Raw genomic sequence first — 22,527 nt, 5'->3', positions numbered from 1 at the left:
AATTAAAACACCATAATGTTTTTCATCCCAAAGTGCTTTACAAATCACCTTAAGACAATCTGTGTTAAAACACAACCAGATCAAAGGTATCTTTTCAAAAATATGCTGCCTTCTTTCCCTTGGCCAGATCCTCAGTGTCCGTAAAATGTCACAAGGCAACTAAAGTCAACAGACCTAAGAGAATTTACACCTGTTGCAAATGTAGCCCTTTCACATAACTTCATTGGCTTTACTGACATTGCATAAAATGTAAGTCCAGGATGGCTTTTAATAGCTAGCAAGTAAACACAGAGTCATTTTCTTAGTAATATTATAAATTCATCCACCGGCATTCAGAAAATGATGCCCATAATTTTAAAAAAATTATATATATATATATATATACCAAGTTAGCAGTATAAAGTATACATTGTGATTACTGAGCAAAATGTTCCCAGGAGCAGATAAATCCTTCTTAACTATTTCCTATTTTCATATTACCCTCCTTGCTCTTAAGATTACATTTCTTTTTTTTTTCCTTAACTAATTTCCCCAAAACACCCATGGTAAGTACATGTCAACATATACATATATACAATCACTTCAAATTGACTTATCAGAAGAGGCCAAACTACTTTCACTACTTTCTCTAAATAAGTAGCTCCTATGACATCAAAAAATTTCTCCAAGAAGCCAGGTGGGGAGCCCCAGTTTCCAAATCAGCCTTGTAAATGTAAGTCAAAATTTTCAGAAATTGAAATACAATTAAAGTTCATTTTATCATAGTAGCTTTTAGAGGAGCATATCAAAAGCTTGCTCATTAGGAAAGACACATTCATCAACAGAATAATAAAAGCTTAAAAAAGGATGTCTTTATTTTTATTTAACAAATGACCCAAAATTATGTTACAGTATTTCACATTCCTTTTAGGCTGTTTTTAAAAGAACTGCTGGCAATGCCAATATGCTTTTATGTTTTAGAAGTTCTTTTACCGTTTTTTATAGACACCTTTTCTTAAGAATAGTATTTTACAGATACATAATAAGCCTTAAAAAAATACCTGAGAGGTCTTGCCTGGGGATTGCCTGCTTCTACATATGGATGTAAATAATCCTTTATGTAGAGATCAGCAGCGCTATTAGAATGGGTGCAAATGAGAATCCTGCTGGAATAAATGGATGCAAATAAAAAAGCAATGAAGAAACAGAAAACAATTCAAAGCAGTAGAATACAAAAAAAAGGAAACAGTGGCCATCTTCCTGCACATTCCTCTTCATGAAACTACTCCCAAACCCACTGCTCTTCCCATGATCCAGCCCTCAACTCAAATCCTTCAGTTATCAGCCATCAAACACTTTTTCAATAATCATTTTGTAATTACTAATCTAGACTTCATTTCAAAGAACAGCTTTTGTTGTCTACCATGCTGCAAAACTCCCCATGCCGAGCAAATTACAGCCATTCTATGTAACTTCCATTTTAATTAGTATTGTTCTAAATGGCAAATACAGGCTAAGATTATAGAATTACTTTATCATCCCAAACGATGACGGGTGGCGTGGCTTTGTTTGTTTCTAAGATGGGTGGAAATTCTGTATTTCTACCTTTCACTTGAATTTAAGCAAAAAATCACATCCTCTCTGCTAGTGGAGTCCTGCTCTGTGTTCAGTGCCCCCTCTCACCTGGTGTCCTGCTGTTGGAGGATGTGCTTGACTGCCTGAGCCAGAGTGAAGGTTTTTCCTGTCCCATAGGGACCGATGATAAGAACAGGAGGCAGTTGTATGGAGAGTGGGGTGGTGATAGCCAGAACAGCCTCTTTCTGCTTTGCATTTAGCCGAGGGTCCAACTGCTCATCCCATTGTCTGTGCAAAAGGAGGCCACAGAGGTTAAAAACAGAAGCTTTCACAATCCACTGTCAGGCAGAAATTAAATGAGGGAAGATTTCAAAAGCATTAAAGAAATTAAAGAGCCTTTACAGAGCTGCTGTATGGCTCGTGTCACTGAGGCACATGAAACAAATCAACAAATCTACCAAAACAATCACATGCTTTAATCATTTGGTATTTACAATAAATCAGTTGGGTTGGGGTTTTTTTCAACCTATTCTCAATTTACATCCTCCCACCTAACAATAATTAACCTGCAGAACACACATTTTAGAAGAAGGACATACTGCACCATCCCCTGATAATAAAAGCAAGTAAACATACAATGATTTTCTACTATTATCATGCAAAATATTAGTTACATTAGTTATGTTTCTTCCCGGCATTTATATTGTCAGCTTTAAAAGTCAGCAGTTACACAACCCCAGGGCTTGGCAGAAGTTATCTACAATCAAATTAAAAAACTACTGGCTACCAATTAACTACAAACTTCTCTTTACTTTTTTTTTTTTTTTTTTTTAAGATTACCAGGGCACATACCTCTAATGGGAAAGCACTCTGAAAAAAAAGGATTTTTGTTGTAAGCAGCCTAGTGATGCCAGGATTGGGAGGAAGATGCTTTCAGAAAATTCCAATGAGCATAAGAGGTTAAAGACTTCTTGACAGAGTTTTTAGTATTCCCACTGACAGATTTAAAAGTAGACATGTGTAGTAAAAAACACCTGTCACTGCTGCACATATGGCCATACTTTAGTAATGTGATCTGCTTTGGTACAAGCACCACACTACTTACAGACTGGGAAAGTTTCTGTTCTGTAGTAGTTTGCAACAGGGAGCAAGATCAAGAGGGAATAGACTGAATTCCTAACTTTTAAGATGCCTATGAACAACAAGCTGGCAAGAGACTAAGAAACACTGGAAAGGAACAGGGACATAAAACAGAAGAAAAACGAGGAAGACAGTTTGGAGCTAGTTTTGATTCTTAAGGAACGACAAATCAAACCACCAGATGGAACTGACTTTAAACTGAACTACAATCATTATGTATATTATTTATGTATACAAAAAATACAAAACATTATACCAACATGTCAACTGCAACTGATATGTACATAGAAGATAAAGTTCTATCCTATTTGACTTACCTCCTTTTTATTGAAATCACTACTTACTTCCAAACTATTCTTAAACACTATTTCCTTGTAAGACTCACTCAAAACCTAATTAAGTCAGTGAACAGATTGTCACTGACCTCCATTAGCTTTGTAGTGTAACTCTATACAGAACCTATTTCCTTCTTCCTCTCAGTACTGTCAAAGCTCTGATGCACACAGTGATCATCCCACCCAGAACACTGATCCCACTCTTTTATTGGATCTGTTCTTCTCACAATTCCAGAGACAAACTACAATTTTTCCAGTTTTTTGTCTTACAATATCTCACTGTGTCAGCTTTCTGACAGATCACTGTCCTTTTAATCCCTGGGCTATCTCCTGATTTGTCCTGCATCACAATCACACTCCTAATTCTCACCTTCAAGACCCCACATGACTTCCCAGGCTGAACAGACTGTCAGTTCCACATTCCTCTCATTTCCCTGGTCTCCAAGCACAGAAACCTCATGCCTCTTTTATCAAGAGCAAGAATACTGACCATATTCCCTAAGCCACACAGCCTCACATTTCTCTTCCCTAAGCTTCTTCTTCCAGAAAAACTATTTTCACTGCATCGCTGCATCAGCCTTAAGTTTCTTCAGAAGTATTTATATGACATAGGGGTTTATCATTTCATAAAGGAAACTGTGAGACGTACAGAAAGAATCTCTGGGCTGCTTGCAAGAGCAGGGCTGGTCCTTCAAGAATCATTCCCACACCTTCCATAACCGCACCCTCTGGGATATGTCCAAATCTGGGCTCACTGAAGCTCAAGAAGTACTGATGGATTAGCCCTTGCAAACAGGACTCTGCACGCTTGGGATCCTGCACAGCAAACTCTTGGAACTGGCACTTCCATTCCTATGAAGTATCATGTTTTCAGAAGAGGATGGCAGCACAGTAATTAACAGCAGCAGGTTTGTTTTCTGCAGCCACAGTAGAACTGTGATGCCTCCAAGCCCCAAGCTCAGTCCCAGGGAAAACCACTCAGCAGCTTCTGGCCCTGGGAGGATCATTCCTCTTGTTTTATTTAGCACAGCTCCACTCCCTCCTCTGAACCCCTCACCATTAATGAGGAGCACGGCTTGTTTCACGTTCAAGGACAGATTTCAGCCATCTGCTCTGAGAAATTCAGTGCTGCATCACCACCCAATCTTTGATATTAAAGTGTTTGTGTTCGTGTACCTGTTGGGACTCCAGGGTATGGTGGGAGTCATGCTGACATCTGGAAACAAAATGCTGTTGTCCTTAATCCTGTCCAAGGCATAATGCATTTCACAGAGGGGTAAGCGGTTCAACTGGAACTGAAGTTCAACCTGCAGAACAAACAAATTAATAAATGGAGAGGTGAACAAAAAGGATTAATTTAGAAAATGCTCATTAGACTTTGCTGTACATGATACATTTTTATCTTCCTGCAGACCACTGGCTCTCAAAAGAAAACAGCAAACAGCATTCAATCCAAAGATCTATGATAAAATTAACTTGCTAATTTTTTTTTGTTTTGCATCTAAGATAAATACAGCATTTTTTCTAATTTAATTGTGTTGTTTGACTTTCTAGATTAGATTCCACTTTCTGAAAAAAATTCAAGGGAAAGCATTCTTGGAATTGTTTTTTTAATACAAAAAACACTTCTGGAAAATATTATTGACCTAAAACATTATTTTTACAAATACAAGCTTTCATCTCTTATTGTAAGAACAACCTCAAAAAAATGTCAGGCCAGAAATTTTACCAGATAAACGGATGATATAAATCAGATGTGTGACCAGCAAAGATAAACCCCAAACACTATTTCCAGTCAAACACTCTGAAATAGAGTAACCTGTCATTTTTGTTCAATTATTATAACTCTCCAAAAGTTCATTTCTAACAATCAGCTGCTTACCAATACATTCTTGGTTTTGGTCTCTCAATTACACGTGTTTTAATGCTAGTAAATAAAAGATATTGCCAACATAAATTCTGGTACAAAGCCAGAAACATCACGGAGAGCACTTAACATTCCCGATTCAATTCAGAATGGACCAATACATTGTGAAAGTAGTTGACACATACACACACTGAAAGGGTAAAGAGAAAAATACAGTCTAAATTTGAACAAGGGATAAAAGCAGCTCCTGGGGAAATCATCATAAAAACAGTTCACTCAGATTATCATTTACACATATTTAAATTTGCAATTGTTAATCTCTCCAGAAACAAATGAATCTGATCAGAGCATTATGCTGAAGAACTCCACGTTCACAACACAGAAGCCTTTAGACAAAATGTGACACAGATGTGCACTAATAAAAACCTGCATAAAAACACCAAAAGCTGCTGAAGAATTTCAAGTGACTAATACACATTTTTAGATTTTTTCCAAAGAACTGCTGTCACTATATATGTATGTATTTACTGTGCTACAAATCTAATACACATTTTTGATTAAATGGGATTAAATCAGTCCATTTCTGAGATTTACAATAAGTGTGTTACATGTTACAAACAGCAGCCACATTACTGCAACCTGTCTGGAATAGCACCCCTCATTTACCTGGAAATATCAATTATTTTACAATTTCTATGCCCATCTGTACCGAGAGATTTCACAACCACCTTACAGAAGCTGGTTCTGTCCTACCAATTAGGAGATGAGAAGAACAGAAACAGAGCAAAGATGAGCTGAATCTGGTCCATCCCAACTGAAGGTCCAGCCCCGATGTCCTCCCAGAGAAAAGCCATGGAGGTGTCAGTCATTCCAAATGTAACCCCATGCATGGTCTCAGATCTACTAATTTTCTCCTCTAGCACTCACTGATTCACTGTTAGTCTGCTCTTACTCAATCACACTTTAATCTCTTGGTAATTAGTGCTACCAACCAGAAAGTTCAACAAACACAAAGCAATACTAGAATATATTTTTATAATTTTTTTTGACAACTTAGAAAAAAACCTTAAAAAGTCCTTGTCAGTTAAAAAGGAAGGATGAAAGGAAGGAAAAGAAAAGTGATCCCTTCTCTTTCAAAGCCATATAAACTTCTCCCAGGAACCTTTTCCTATGGAGGAGAATTCCTCATATAGAGGAATAATTTATCCTTCTAGATTTAACTACTTCTTGTACCTGACACTCCTTCATCTGCCTACAAAGCCCCTTCCTACCACAGGCATCACACTGGTGCACCAGTAATGTTTACTACTTGCAGATCTCCTTCAAAAGGCTTTGTAAATTAGCATTTTCTTTTTCCTACTCTTATTTCAGTATTACAGTGTTCATATCATTATGTAGCATGTAAAATCATCACTAGCTTTGCTGTAAATAAACAATGTTTGCTTGTATCCCTGCAGAGTGTAGCCATTAACTTTCCATCTCTGGCAGATATAAAGACATTAAATATTCATCTTGACTATCACATTTTACAGCAAGATGTACAACCATAAGTCTGAAGACAAGGGCAGTAACAAATCTGACAACGTTAAGCATGGAACTCACTGAGGTGTTTGTAACTGCTAGGAAAACTTTTTTTAAACAGGACACATAAAAATTCAAGAATTATTTTTCCCCATCGTGAAGTTTGTGCTACCCAACCCCTCAGTCCATGCCCAGCTCTGGCACTCGTCAGGAGGGACAGCACAGCTCATCCTGCCCAAGGGGCAGCTCGAGCTCCTTCCCAAGCTCTGTCCTACCCATCCCTACTAAGTGCTGATTGGTCCCCCAACCACATCCTGCAGATGTTGGGAAAGACTACCACTCAAATGGCAATGGTCCCAAACTCATGGTTTGATCTATCTGGGGAAAGTATCTTTGCCCATACAGACCCCAGGCTGACAAAAGACCACACAATGTAATGAGGGTAATTTAAATGCAGAAAAACTGTGATGCTCATCTGGGTGACACTTTTAACAGCCCCTTCTGGGAGTCCAAGCAAGGTGCCTGGCATTAAATACCTATTATCTACCTGCATTCACCACTTTCTTAACAGCTTGTGATGTGTTTTGTTTTTAATGCTGGTTGGATGGAATCTAATAGCTCTATTTGCTGTTGCAGAGTACTGAATGAGGCCATCTGGGAAGGAGAGGGATGTAACCTGCTTTAATATACCTTCCACAATCAGAAAACAGTGGGAAAGGAAGTTAATCCATTGCCAGGTTCACAGAGCAAGACACAGAACAGAGGAACCACTCCAAAAATAAAAGAGTGGCAGCAGCCACGGTGCTTTAAAGTTCACTCCACCCCACCTTTATGAATGGTTTACTTGATAAAAGCAGAATTGTGTATTTATTACAGTTTAACCAGAACAGCAGGTGAACAAGGCACCACCAAGTTTCTGTGACTAATTATAAGAGAAAAAGGAAAGAAACCACCCAACTTATCCAAAATCCACAGAAATCAAAGCAGTTATCAGTGTTTGAGAATCACATACAGAATATCAACTCTACTGAAGAGAGCAGCAAAATCTCCAGCACCTTTAGCAAAAACTCCGTACATCCAAATTACAACCTCCTCAGTTCTAACCTGAGGATCGCTTTCCATAATTTCAATTAATACTTCATCATAAAAAATTTCCTCACAATAAAAATTCATTCAAATATAGGTAATGCTTTAAGAATCTGACCACCAGTTCAGTGACACATGTATGAAGTACTAAATGATTTTACAAACAACTTTAGGACCTGATTTCTAATGCAGAATAGATCTGCTGCCTCAGGCCAAGATTTGTAAGACACTCAAGGGAAAATTAGCCAGTTCCTGGAGCCCCAGCTCATTTGGCATTCCAGTCAAGTTTCCAATAGAATCAATTAGTAAGTTTAATTATCGTTTTAAGAAAACAAACACAAAACCAAGAGCTCAGAACAACATAAGTCTTCCCAGACCAATTACTGATGTTAAATTAAGACATTAGAATTCTTGCATGTTTCCCCCAAACAAAATAAATGGGAAGAGATAAACCTTTGGTGAAAACGCATTCATTCCAGGCAACTCCAGAGACCTTAATCTGAGGTTATTTCTGTTTGGTAACAAGATCAACTATGGAGCCAAAGCAAACACAAGGCAAAGAGTTCTGACACCACAACCACCTCCACCCAGACCTACCTGCATTTCACAATCTGCCCGGAGATTCAGCTCCTCACAGCATTCCCTGGATACCCTCAAGAAGATATAATCCTTTGTCTTCTCCTCGATAGCTGCTTCATAAACCTTCTCTTTGGTTCCTTGGGTCTGTGCTGACTTTTCTTTAGTGACAGGCAATAAATAAACAGCATTGACTTTGGTCATCACCAGCCGTCCAGCCAAAGTGTCTTCAGAAAGCGTCTCAGTGAGCTTAAAGCGGCCAAAAAGTTGTCCATTTTGGGCGTATTTTGCACCTCCAGAAACACCAGTGAGCATGAAGCTTGCTACAATCTGCAACTGCACTTTTATGTTGAACCTAAGTGAGAAAGCACAGAGTCAGTGTGCAAAAATGCTCTCAAGATTCTGAAATTTCAGGCGTTCAGAGTGAAGATTCACTTCATTAATTAATCTTTAAGTATAAACAAGTACGGTCAAACTGACCCTTTTTAAGTATGCAGCTGTCAAATTTCCACGCTTTTTCCTTTTTACTGTAGCCCATAAAGTATGTATTTAAAAGGATGAAGTTTTAAAAAAGAACCCTCACAAGAGAGAAACAAATACTAGATACCAAAAAAAAGCTTAGTGTGAATAAATTGCATGTCCCAAAGCAGTAAGAATTTCTATTTAAATAGTCTGTAATCTTATGCTAGGTATGCAAGGAGAGACAGGCAGGCAAAGAACAGAGCAAGATTCCTGTTTATCCCATCTGTATCTTCCAGGCTGCACACCAAAGAGGGCAATCTCCATCTTAAAAGGTAAATGGTATTATACCTATAATTCAGAGGGATTGATTAAAATGTGTTGAAACAAATCAGATTGTAGGCATTAAAATGATATAATTTTATTTGAAATGAGGGGCACCACAGGCTCAGCCCTATAAACCATCTATCCACAGAATTCCTATTAGCAGCAGCTTCCTCCTGTAATCAGTGATGTAACAAATTCATCCTTTGCAGTTATCATTTTCCAGAAGTTACATGCACAACACATTAAACTGACTTATTATTACACTTTATTGACCTCTCACCAATACAAAGTAATCTCTTCTTAGTGTATTGGGGTTTTATAAACAGATTGCTTCAACCTGGTTTTAAAAGAACAAAGGAGGAAAAAAGTCTGACACAGTAACAATATTCAGTTCTTTTCTCATCAGCAAGTTTTTCCTAAATTTGCAACAAATTACAGAAAAAAAGTAAAACCCATTCACAAATGAAATAAAAACTCTTGGGAAAATACATTATTTTCTTGTAATACTTTTCATACTCATACTGATTTTATTTGATTTGTTCTTCTTCTTATAATTTCTATTTTAACCTAATAAACTGGTAATTGATCATTTAAGCCCTGCAGTATCAATAATCATAAGCCTCTAATAATAAAATCCAACATTTTGGCTTGCTTGGTAATTAAACATCTACCAAACCAATCAAATACATTTTTTCAGATCTGGCAAATCACGAATCTTGCACAAAAACTGCAAGTTTGCCCCCATGTGGTAACAGCTGCTTCTTTACAGAATATGGGCATTGTCAGAGCTGAATTTCCCAGTCCTCCACTCTCCAAAAGCAAGGGAAGTTTTCTTGCCTAAGAGGGATCTGTTTGGTTCATCACTGACCACAAATGTTACTGCACAAGCTACAGTGAAAGCATTCACCCAATCTTTCCCATTTCCACATGGGCCAATAAAAAATCCATAACAAAAAACAAGCTTTCTCCTATTCAAGTGCTGCACTATTCCAAAGAAGCTATCAGCAAATCAGCAACATCTGAAACAGGTCATATCTCTTTGTTAAAATACCATATAAAACATTTAACTGAGAAACAAGGGCTGGGAATTCTTACTGAGATACAATCCTTTGCTATTGTGAATTTATTTTGCTGGAACTTCCCTGAAGTTGATTCCTATGCTGCTGAAATTCAGATTTATAAAAACGTGCTGCAAAACAGTTTTACTGCATTTCTGAGATAAGGCACAGGTTAGTGTTTTCATAAATGACTGAACTGCATCTGCTGCACTAAAGGAAATCTCAAGTTTAGATTATCAAGCAATTTCCATTGAGCAAGCTGACACCTTCTGGCAAGCTACAAAACTACAGAATCCTCTCAGGATTTGATTTTTAAAAAATCAGAAGTTGCTTCTTTCATCCATTTCTCACCCTTGCTTTGCAGGGTTAGACAAAATAAGGTTTTCAGTCAGGCTTATAAAAAACAAACAAACAAAATCTTTTATTTCTTCCTAAGCACTGCAAATGCCAACCTACCTGCAGTGCTTGTGAAGCAGCTATAAGAAAATCTGTTGTTCATATTTAAAACCACAGAATAATTATGAAGAATGACTTCATATATCATTAATCATCCAGTACCAATGCAAAAAATAAATTCCCCAAAGGCAAATAAACCCATCCTGGCCAAAGCCCCAGGTGCCACTTTGCAAAAGCACATTCAGCACATTTGTTCTGACACCGACACCTGCAGGGATCAGGGTGTCAGAACACAGGGTGGGACACCTGCCTGGGGAGTGATCAATGGAAGACACAGTAATGACAACAGCAAACTTATTTTCCATCAGAGCCAGCATTTGACACATTCACAGCCCTGAGGATAAATCTGCTCTGTAATTCTGGGCACATGGAAGGAGCTGTCTGTCACCTCACACACTTAAATGTTCATACAAGAAAATGTTCAAGTCACTCTAGCAAGTATATATTGCTTTTCTCTTCAATATGCAAGAGAGAAAGGAAGAGTTTTAAAACCATGAACAGATACTAACACTCTCCAAAACCAAACTACTATCAAGATTGGAACACTGCTTTGCTTTTCATCAAATACAGTGTGTTTGTACTTGGAAATTCAACAGCAGTGACTCCCTTATTAGTCTATTTTGTGATACTCATGTGTACCTACTTGTATAAATGCCTCTTGAAATAGTAAAATAAACACAATTTAAAAGTAAGGTTCTCTTGAGACTATCCAGAACTCCCTTATAACTGAATTCAAGAAACTTAAGAGCCACTGCAACTTTCACCCAATACTGTCCAGTTCCACTCAGGTGATTCCACATAAAGTCTGCAACAGCACTTTCCTAGAAAGTGGGAAATGATCAACATTCTGAAAAACCAAGGATCCACTTCAATCTGAGCTGCAGACACTCGTGTTACTCCAGTGTTGTCAGAAGAGACCACACTGACAATCCTACTCCTTTTACAATGTACATTCACAAACCCTTTTAAAAGTGCAACAGCTCATCAACAGTCACTCATGGCACCACTTCAGAGGTGTTACAACCCACTTGCATCTGGATTTCTCAGCCCATTTTTAGGCTTGCAACCCTGACACTTCACTAGAGAATACCAAGTGTGTGATCTTAGCCACAGAGGAGTGAAACGTCTGCTGGTTTGAGCCTTGTTGCAATGAAGTGGGTCAGCTACAAGATCAAAAGAATATTTCTGTCATCAACACTATCAAAACAGAAGATTTCAAGAACATTATTAACACTTACTTATAACTTATCAAGCAATAAATTACTGCTGCACCAAATAGTCCAAAGGGGAAGCATTACATACAGGATACAATTATTTTTCTTTCATTTCTCCAGGTTTACTGCTCTTTGGTTTCCTATGAGGCATGAGAGTGCAAATCTCCAGGTGAAAATCCACTCGGTAAAAATACTGCTCATGTTTTGATGATATTTCGTAATATTTACTTTAAATCCACTTTTTTCTCAAAAGGCCTTAGAAGAATCAACCTGTTTATAAATATGCATGATGGAGAATATTTCTGTACGCTGGAAACAGTGTTCAAGCATGATTCCTCCATATGTTAGACTCCAGCTCAAGAGCAGAGTGCAGCAGTGATAAAAGATAAGAAACAGTTCAAATACTGCCCTTCAGCTGCAATTTAAAAAATAAATTGAACCACTTTTCTGGTTTAAAAGCATTAGAAATACAACACTCATAGTATTTTTTTTTCTAAGTTCTAGAGGGTTGGTTCAATTGAACCTCTATAGCTCCAGGAACAGTTCTTCATCTTAAAAAAGACTTCCCGATTTGGAACTTTCAGTAATTGATAGAACTGAATTTGCTACCAAATTAGGCTAAAAGGATGTTATATCTTTCAGACTTTCCATTCTGAGCAGTGCCAACACTTTAAAACTCTTTAGTACCACATGAATGCAGGAAAAATTTTTGATCCCGAATATTAAACTACAGAAAAAAAGTCCACATGAAGGTCTTTAAGTGGGAATTTCACATCTTCTTCCTAAATCCACATTTTTCAAGCATCTACACCAGTTGGGTAATATGTACGTAACACCTAAAGACACAACAAACCAAACAATGTATATTATATGCCTTTTATTAGGAACTTTTATTCAGAAACTGGTGTCAACCTATTTAGGAAATAAATAAAAGTCAGCTGCCGCATCATCACAAGATCAGTCTGACCCACCCGCAATTCAACTCCTTATACAAAGATTTTACATATTCCTTTTCTATAACCGACTTTCACACAGGAACAAAAACATAACTATTATTAATATATTTTTGTACAGACGGACAAAAAACTAGAAACAAAAATAATTAACAAAACCATGTACAACAGCTGCTTAGTGCCTGCAACTGTAAGTACAGACTGATACACAGTTTGTTTTCAATGAAGTAGCAGTAATTTATATTTGTCAAGTGCTAGTGACCTTTACCAAACATTACTATTCCCTGCTTTGTTCAGGTTCAGTTCAAAGAAACAGGAAGCCTCAGTATCTTAAAGAAGCAGGTAGGTTTAACGAAAAAAGCTGTCACCCCCATTTTAATAGGAATATTTTTATAAAGGAATCACTTACTTGCTAACTTCCTTATACTGTGCTATTTCCTCAATATAAAGGAGGTCGTGGAGCCGTGACTGATAGTTGGTCTTGGTCAATGATTTGTCCAGGACAGATTGTGTGAACAGCTGGTCAGCAGACAGAGGGATTTGGTATCTGGTGAGAAGGCTCTTCTCCAATTCAGTAGTTTCATTAGGCTCAAACTCTACAATAGTCTTAGATGTGGAATCCCAACGCTTGGCTGTGGTCAGGAGCTGTTGCCGTGCATGCATCAGGTATTCAAGGTCTGCGTGGACAGACAGAATAGGGAAGGTGTGGTTTGTTTTTACAAACCCCAGGTGGTTTGGTTTGATTTCAAAAAAAAAAAAAAAAACAAAACAATCCAACAAAACCCACTAGTAAAACCAATCTCCTGAAAAACAATGAACTAAACACAGGCAGGAGTCTCCTCTGCCCACAACACCTTTAGGAAGTCATTGCTGGTACGTACCATCCCTACTTTTCAGGTGTGCACAGAGAGCAAGCAGGCTCTCCAAGAGTAACAGAAAATAAAACATTCTATAGATAGCAAATAGAATTAATAAAGACAAGCAAAGAAAGCACTTCTAACAATCACCAACAGCTTTGAAGGACTTGGCACCACAATACACTTTAAAACTCAACTGCAACATCCCCTCATTTCAAAAACATTAAATAGTGAGGAACCCTAAAACATATATTATAAAATTTAGAAGGTCATCAAAACAAGTCGATAAACCAGCTGGTAAGGAATCATCGCATTTGCAACACTGTGAAAGCCTTTTAAAAAATTCTCCAGCCCCCAAATCTGTGTGTGGTGCAGACAGTTACATAAAGTAGCTAAAGCTACTTTACTAAGCAGAACTTAGGAAATGTAACCTAAGATGATATAACATTAGAAAATTAAAAGGAAATTAATTTTTCAGTATATCCTGATTTCAGGGACCACATAGCTTAGATGAGAAGACCAAGCACTTGTCTACAGCCACCTAAAATACACCCATTAATACCACAAAACCACTATGACAACAGTGAATCAGTTAACAGAATTGCAGTTAAATTGCAGAACTGAAAATATTTGGCATTTATAGTCAAGCTATGCTATATTAATGTATAATCTCTGAGTAAGATTTAACATAGGTATCCAGGATATCACACCAACGCTGAAAATGTGCAAAAAAGACATTTTCAAATTCAAATTAAATGCTTAACATCATCTTGACTGTCTTTAGACTAAATAAGAAAAAAAACCCAGCATTTTAGCAGAAGAAATCTCCATTCGGCTTGACTATGACTACAGGAACATGGCTTGTCTTACTCACTGATCTCATGTGTTCACTAAGAAGACACATTTAAATATATCCCTCAAGCCTGAACCATACCAGTCGCTACAGTTGAATGACAAGAAAAAGTCCAAGTTTATGTAGTTTGTGTGTCTGAAGTAACATCACCACAAATGAAGCTTTCTCTGGTACAAATCACACCTCAGATGCCAAAAGCTTTGTAATTATGCTGGGACTGACTCCTTGCTTGAGCCATTTAATTCGCAGCACTGGAGAGGCTCTCCCTGGAAGCAGTTCCTGGCACAGATTGCACACACACAGTGACACTTTCTTAAAGAGCAGTTAGTACATAATCAGTGCACAGAAGACTTTGTACAGCTCCCTTTTTCTGCTGTAAATAAAGATTTCAAAATACAGAATGCAGGCTCCTCCATTAAAATACTTTAATGTTGACCTTTCATTCCTGCCTTAACATCCAGACAAGGCCCTGAATTACATGCAAGTGTAGAAACATTGGGCATCTTTCTGTTAGAAAAGCACTTCCACAGTATCTCAATCTATATATACCAAAAAGTAAAAGAAACAATGGAACTGGACACAGATCCAATGCAGTTATCCCTTTCCCTTTCCTATTACACACCTCTTAGATTACACAGCAAAAAGCCCAGGATTCTGTACTTAAAATTATCTGTAAAACTCTTAACACCTTTCCATCGGAAATAAGTATTAGTGATGACCTGCCTGAAGACTTCAGTGTCCCTGTGCACACAGACAGGCAATATGTGGAAGGAACAGCAGTACCTAATGCCGGGGACTGCTACCTCCACTTCATCCATCACCTTCATGTGGAATTCAATTGGCTGTTCCTGGGATCCCTGTGGTTAGGACTTGGTTTAAGGCACCAGACCACAGATTGGTTTGACAGGAACTCTGACTCTACAAGTAAGTCATGGCTTGGTTCCCTTGATCCTACCCAGGTTTACAAGGCAGTGTCTGTTCTCCACAGGCTCAGTGGCTTAGGCAGCCTGTGATTACCCACATGCTTCACGGAGATCACAGAATAGCTCCCAAACAGACCTTGCTTCCAAGATGCCTCTCCCTGGCAATGCCATACCCTCTATTTCCAGAGATGTTACACCATGCACAGTCCCCTGCTCCTGGCTGCAAGTGCTTGGATCATCTCAAAAGATCAGTTATGATCTTTGGTATTTGCTATTTGCAGCTTCGTTCTGTGAATGTTGCAAATGTTAATGTTATATCGAAATACAGGTCAGGAATAGAGAACTGCTGTTTTCTCAGCTTCATCTTTTTTCTTCCTTTTCCCTTTTGTTCGTCTTTCTGCTTAAATCCCAGCACTGTAATTCTGTTTTGTTGGTGTTTTTATCTCTCAAGTTTTCATTAAAAATTAAGATCCTGTATCCCACCCTATGGTTTACTGCCAAGTGATACAGTGACCTCTATTTATCTCTTACACCACAAATCAAAGTCCTTCCTTCTTTTTTTGCACCTCTTCGAACATCTTTCCATTTTCTGGCATTTTTCTCGTACTGGAGTTATTTCAAGTTTGAACTGAGAGACATAGGTCAGTTTAATAAATAGATTAAACACTTAGAGTAACTTGTAGCTCATTTTTTTACTTGAAAATACAAATATAATTACACTTCCTTTACGTTTTCAAAATTCATGTCAACAGCAAATTACTGAGTTACGACCCTATACTCAGTCTCTTGCCTATGACAATCCTAGTCAGATATTGCAAGAGGAGAAAAAAATACAAACCAACTTCTCAGATAATCTGTTTTAATTACTGGGTTTATTACCCCATATATTCTTATACAGAAACACTTCATTTCTCTAACGACCTTTTCTGACATATTTAATGTCCTCATCAATATACGAATGTTTATAAAAACATAAACATGTTTTTATAAAGGCAGAAGTCGCAGTACTGCACTCAGACACATACCAAACTAGAAAATCCCAGCATTTTAATAATACTTAGGAACCATATTTAACACAGAGTAAGTCATATTCCAATTATCTGCCTGATTTAGACCCTCTGAAGCTTTTGCCCACTATTTATATTCATATCTATGAAGAACATAACATACAGTACGAAACATTCATGAGCTGTTGACAGAGATGCTGTTCTGCCCAAAACTGAAAAGGAAAGAGATGGCATGAAAGATCTCCACTATTCAAAAAAAAAAAAAAGTTTTAATACATTACCTTCAGTTGAAGCAGCATCAATCATCACTCGTTGCATGAGGACTGGTTCCAATCCAAAGTCAAACACCACAGTTTGGCGAAAAGTCCCAAAGATTTCTGTGTTAAAGGCTATACTGACTTTGTATATATAATGATCTATTCCATTCTGGACCATCTTTCCTCCTATCCATTCCTGACAGTTTTCTGGAACTTCTTGTGATACCTGGGTAGTGCTGTCTCCAGCAGATATTGCAACGATACTAAAGTGTGGTCGATGGGCATCATAAAGCAGTGCCACTCGATACAGCATTCTTGCAGGCTGGAAAAGAAATGCAAAGGTTGAAATACAGAAATTATTCCAGGAATAACTTCATTTGCAATCAGATAAAGAAGGTTAATAAGAACTACCAGTTTCTCAGAGCAGATACAGGTTCTGCCTGATTTTCAGAAATCTGGACAGTTGGTACATAATCACCAGAGCTGCTTGGAAAAGAAAAGAGAAGGGATGGTGCTAGGAAGTTTCTCTACTTTAAGAATGATGCAACTGAAATCTTAATTGCAAAAGGTTATGGGTTGCATTCTAGTTATTACTGACTCACTTTTAAAAAATAAGTAGTCCTACCTTACATGTGAGAGCAAATGTCCATGTCTGGTGAGACTTTTTGGTGGTGACAGTTACTGACAGCTCAGGATTATGTTCTACTCTCACTCCTTCTACATATTCACTAAGCTAGATTAAAAGAAAAGGAAGATAACATTAAACTTCTACAGGCAGTATCAAAACACAAACATTCAGGAAAAGGTAGCATTTTTTCAATAGAAAGAGGAAAGAATGGTTTCGCAGATCATGCAGGATTGATGCAAGTCCCACTCAGGAATTAACGTAAATACACGCTAAGGCAGAGACAAGCAAGCTGAATCTACCAGATCAGTCTGTGTAAGTGCAGAACAGAACCATTTAGGGACAATTAACCACAGGACTTGATTTTCAATAACGAACTTAATTGTAAATTTTTGAAGTAGAACAAGATTTCATTTGGAAAAAAGGATCTGTGATACAATGAGGCCCAGAAGACCCCAGATCTCACTAACATCAATGAGACTACTGAGACAACAGGAAACAAGAACCAGGCTTTCTATTCATCAATGCATTTTGCATAAAGTCCACTTTTCCCAGATTTTAATCAACAATAGATGGACCGAAAATTCCTTAGGGTCAGTGGTAAGTAGAGCTGGTCGAATGCCAAAAAAATATTTCTTCTAATTCCAAAGAGCTGCTAACTTTGATCATATCCATACCCCCCACTCCTTGGTACTCAAACACTTTTGAGTATTTGTGGGATTGGCTGTTCTTCACACCAGTGCCTTGCAGCTGCTGGCAAAGAAAGGGAGCCACACACAAGTAAGAGTATTCCCCACTAAGTTGTGAAAGCTGCACCATTTATTGTTGTCCAGTTTAAAAAGTTCTGCCATCTAGTCAGGGAACAGGAACAATACCATGGGACTTGCCTGACCCATCCTACACTGGGAATAGCGAATATGCAAAATGAACAAGCTGTGATTAACCCACAAATCAGCCCAAGTCTCTTTGCAAAAACACCTAGGGCAGGATGGAAAGGAGAGCAAATGGGTTGGACAATTTCTTGGTGAGGAGTGATTCAACCAGCTCTGATAGTCAGGGCCAAAAACAGGCTCATCTGTTAGTTTTAAATAGGAGCACATAGGGAAGCAGTATATTTTCCTTACCACTTTCTCAGGAGATAACGAATTCATCCATTTCTCAATCAGGGTTTCCATATAACTGCCCGAACACTGTTTGTTTTCCTTTTGCTGTTTTAATCTGATCAAGCGGGAAGCATATCGTTTTTGCCATTCTGTGAGCTCTTCCTGGGAATGTGCTGAAGTACACTGGGCACCATACCTACAGATCCCTTGCTCTAAAAATCTACATGAAATAGGAAAAACCATTATGCCTTGAACTTCTCAGCCTCCAATTAGAAAAAAAAAAAAAAAAAATTATCAAAATTTTACTTGTAAAGCCAGAAGGACCATTCTTTAAGTTTCTCTCACAGAACTAAAGGCAGTTTAGTCCATGTGAACTAATTTGGAGATATATATATTATACAGCATTTTTTAAGAGAGACAGCAGCTTCTCTTATTGCAAAGCCCAGGAAAGTATATCAAATTTCTTTGAAACATAGGGGGACAAAAGTCTTAAGAAATTTCCAGCTTTAAAGAAAACAGAATCAAGTGTTTGAACAGCAATTAACAAAAGGAGATCACAGAGCATCCCTGAAATGACTAGGCACTGTATTAATATGCATCAGCTCCCTGTTAATCAAGAGCAAAGGAAAGACGTAGCATAATTTTTTCCAGTGATTACATTTTTAGCTGATAAATACTCATTCAGCAGTTTTTCCTGGAGCAACAGTGACATCACATGGTCCCTTCTACTAAATACACCTACACATAAACCTCTAGGAAAAGGGTTAATCCTCTTCTTTGGAAAGGGTATTAGTCTAAAAGGATCCATTCTTGAAGACACTAAGAATTTCTTAAAGAAATACATTTTCCATTTAGTGGCATGTGTTGATGCATCAAATTAATGCTGTTCCAAAGGCCTGGATACAACTGAAGCATTCTAGTTCTCAGGATATACTGCAAGTCTGGGCAAATGCCTGTATAACTCGGGAACTATTTTTATAATTTAACTTTGTATTAAAATTATAAACCACAAGGCAGTAGATGCACCTCCATTATTCTTCAAAACTGAAGCACTTTAAAAATAGATGACAAAATGAAAATGAAATAGGGGGATAGGCTTAAGTTCTGAAGGTACCAAGAAAGCATTGGATATACAGAATAAAATTAGGCCAGGAGACTGTTTTGTTTGTTTGTTTGTTTGTTTTGCAAAAGGAGACTATAAAAAGTTAATGCAAACATCACATTTTTTTATTTCCACAGTACATGTGTTATATAATGTGAATTAAACTGTGAACTTTGAGCTATGAGACAAAACCAAGCCACACCTGACTGACATGAAAACCTTGCAGCACAAATACCTGCATATCTAGGTCACACTTGCATCAGTGGTTATAATTTGATTTAGCATACACTTTTCCTTTAAGAAATGTATTTTAAAGTTTGCATGCCCAAATTGTAAACAAAATAAACATGACATATAACACCATATTACTAAAGGCCTTCTCAAGCTATGTTTCTTGATATATTTGAAATTAAAATGTTTTTCCTGGCAGTCAATTTCAGTACTTTTACTGTCAATTTTCCAATTCACCACTGCATTAGAATGCTAAAGTACAATTATGATTTTCACAGCCTAAAGTAAATGGAGTGCAAGCATAAAAAATTGCTGACCTGTTCTTATAACCTATATAACAGATTTAAAATCAAGTGGGTTTCCTTTTGATTATTTAAGAGGAAAGCATATTACTTCAGAATTTGTCACCATTATACAGGTTTTCCAAGATCCCATTGTTCGTATTTTTAACACTTTTTTTTTCCCCTCAATTCTACCTTCTTATTTAATACCTCCTGCAATTCCATAGCTTCATTATCTAGAATAAATATGCTGCACTCCTACTGCTTTACGGCACACAGGGGAAAAATAAACCAGAACTTCAAAAATTCATATTCAGTACCTGCAACTGTCTCCTCATAAGGAACTAAAATCTTTAGTCTCTGGTCAGAATGATGCTGTTCAGAGGGATTTGCTCAGTAAGGCACATCCTTCTCACTGGAACGGTTAACAGTGAGCATAAAGCTCATTATAGCTTTAGTGGAAAAATGTTTCAGAGCAGTGGTTGGAAACATGGGATAGATGTTACTCAACAAAAGATCACCACAAGCTAAAAACTGTAAATATCTGCTTTTTTTAAATTGCTGCATAAGCACCAGACATGATTAAGAGTCAAGAAAAGTTGCCAAGATTTAGCATCTCTAGAAAATCATGCCAGAAGTAGCTCAAAATCAGCAATTCAGTCATTTCATTTAAAAAGCAGGTCAGAACTTTTGAAAATAATTTGCATTTGTTACATAAATGGCAGAAGCAAGTGCATAATGATGGTTCCTCCCCATATATATTAATACAGTTTTATGTAGATCACAATTAACAACACTTAAGTACAGGCATTATTGACCAGAAGACTGGAAAAGACAAGGAAAAACACCAATGCAAGCCACTGGATCTTCTCTGTGTATTTGAGTTTATGCAAAAGGACAAATAATGAGATCTGAGGAAAATTCTACTTTTTTTGTTTAATCTGAAGACAAAGCCCATTCATCTGAAGGCAGCACCATAACCTCACTGCGCTTCAATGTGCTTACACTGCTGCTTGGGGAAATTTTCACACCTCTGAAATCATCCGAATTAGAAAAGGTAGGGGAGAAAGACAGATGCTGACCTGTCACTAGAAAAATGCCCCTCAAACAACTATATTATGAAAACTGAGTTTTATAGTGATTCCATTCTATAAACTGAAGTGCTCTTGGATAAACTGACCCTTCCAAAAATCTGTGAACAGGTCAGCTCCTGTTCTAACAAGTACCTTCGCTTTCCTGCCCCTTAATCATTCTGTCAGCAGGTAAATAAAAGAGGAACCATTCTGCTCCCTTGGAGGAGCTTAACATGAAGCACAGAGTTTACCTTTTACAGAGTGTGTATTCCTCACTGCTCGTGACGCCCCTGGGAGGGGGACGGAAGTGCCAACTGTCCCGGGACCCTGCCGAGACACAACCAGGGTTAATTGTCAATTGCCAAGAGTTTTCCAGTCAGACACCAACTGCTCAGGGATCCATATCTCTAATCATCAACCCAAGGTGTAGCTGGACACAAGCAAAATTATCCCTTCCAGAATTGATTTACAATCCCTAACAAACTCATTTAGAGCACAGGTTGTGAAGGCAAGTTTCAAACCATCTCCAGAACGGAACAGGCCCTGATAGAGCCCCCTGGTCAATAAACAGAAACTTCTGCCTCCAAATCCAGTCACCACTGAGATAATTCTACCTCAGACAGTGGGGCTCATCACAACAGTCAAGCCCCTTTTTTGCTTTTTGCCTGAAATGCAGCGCTGAGCATTCAGCAGGATCCAAGTCTTCTCACTAGGAAATTATGTAGCTTTAAAATTGAGTTACATACCTTCTTCTAAATCTTCTACATGATATCCTGATGGTACTTTACCAGCTGCCTAAAATTACATAAAAAAGCCCACAGTTATAAAGGAACACAAAACAATTTCATCAACAGGAACTGCTGTCAAAATGGGTTTTAGAACAACTATTACAAAAATATCACTCATAAGTTGAAATTACTTCCAGTCATAAACCCTGCTGATAACAGGGATTCTGATGATAACAGGAATTTTGACAGGAACACAAAGTCAACTGGTTAGAAGAAAATTTTAGAGATTTTTACAAGACCAAACTCCATCCTGTGATCAACTTAATGTGGACTGCAGTGAATTTCTAAAACACCAAAAACTAAGCTGCATTAATAAGTCCTTCAGCTTTCAATCTACATCAAAAATAAAGCTCAAATAAATGACTAAGCATAAGGAAAAAAAAGAGAGGGGACAATTTAATCAGCAGACAGGAGAGTTTGATGTCCAGTACAAAAAAAAAAAAAGGTGATTAAGAAGGTATTTATATTGTTAAAAAAATTCTGAAGTCATGTTTATTACTTCAGACCAATTTCCAACAGAGAAAAACATAATAAATAAATAAATAAATAAAGCATATCTAAATGCTTGGAATTCTTTCTACTTCGAGAATAAACAACCTATTAGCATCATTTTTTATTTTCTCATATGTCCTGCAAGACGTTGTTGGGTAAAGACCAACACACCAGCAGAAACAATAATGTTTGAACCAGTGTGTTCTCAGCCTGGATCTGAGCCTGGATCTCCTGGGACACATGGAAAGCAGCCCTTCAGCTGCTTCAGGTACTGCTCATTATTTTCCCAATAATATCCTCATTATTACCTCTGTTTCAGCAAGAAGTGTTTTCAGTCGTGTCAGATCTTTAGTTACCATCCCGTTCTGGGGGCAGAAAGAATATTAATT

General features: G+C 37.6%; 1 protein-coding gene across 3 annotated transcripts in view; it reads right to left on the bottom strand.

The window, feature by feature from the left end:
• The window catches only part of HELZ (helicase with zinc finger), an 84,838-nt gene that overhangs the window by 37,547 nt on the left and 24,764 nt on the right, over positions 1-22,527 (bottom strand). For 2 of the 3 annotated variants that reach the window (XM_082294085.1, XM_082294087.1), the window contains 11 exons: positions 22,447-22,503; positions 21,605-21,653; positions 21,110-21,185; positions 18,193-18,391; positions 17,069-17,176; positions 16,468-16,765; positions 12,956-13,223; positions 8,101-8,434; positions 4,206-4,336; positions 1,663-1,842; positions 1,041-1,145 (listed from right to left, as the gene is read on the bottom strand). In XM_082294085.1, the coding sequence (XP_082150211.1) occupies positions 1,041-1,145; positions 1,663-1,842; positions 4,206-4,336; positions 8,101-8,434; positions 12,956-13,223; positions 16,468-16,765; positions 17,069-17,176; positions 18,193-18,391; positions 21,110-21,185; positions 21,605-21,653; positions 22,447-22,503 (1,805 nt within the window). The remainder of the gene's footprint in view (positions 1-1,040; positions 1,146-1,662; positions 1,843-4,205; positions 4,337-8,100; positions 8,435-12,955; positions 13,224-16,467; positions 16,766-17,068; positions 17,177-18,192; positions 18,392-21,109; positions 21,186-21,604; positions 21,654-22,446; positions 22,504-22,527) is intronic. The other variant, XM_082294086.1, reaches the window with a different exon arrangement.

This window comes from Coloeus monedula (assembly GCF_965178545.1).
Source record: "Coloeus monedula genome assembly, chromosome: 19".
NCBI lineage: Eukaryota > Metazoa > Chordata > Aves > Passeriformes > Corvidae > Coloeus > Coloeus monedula.
This window is presented reverse-complemented; position numbering and strand designations above follow the sequence as displayed.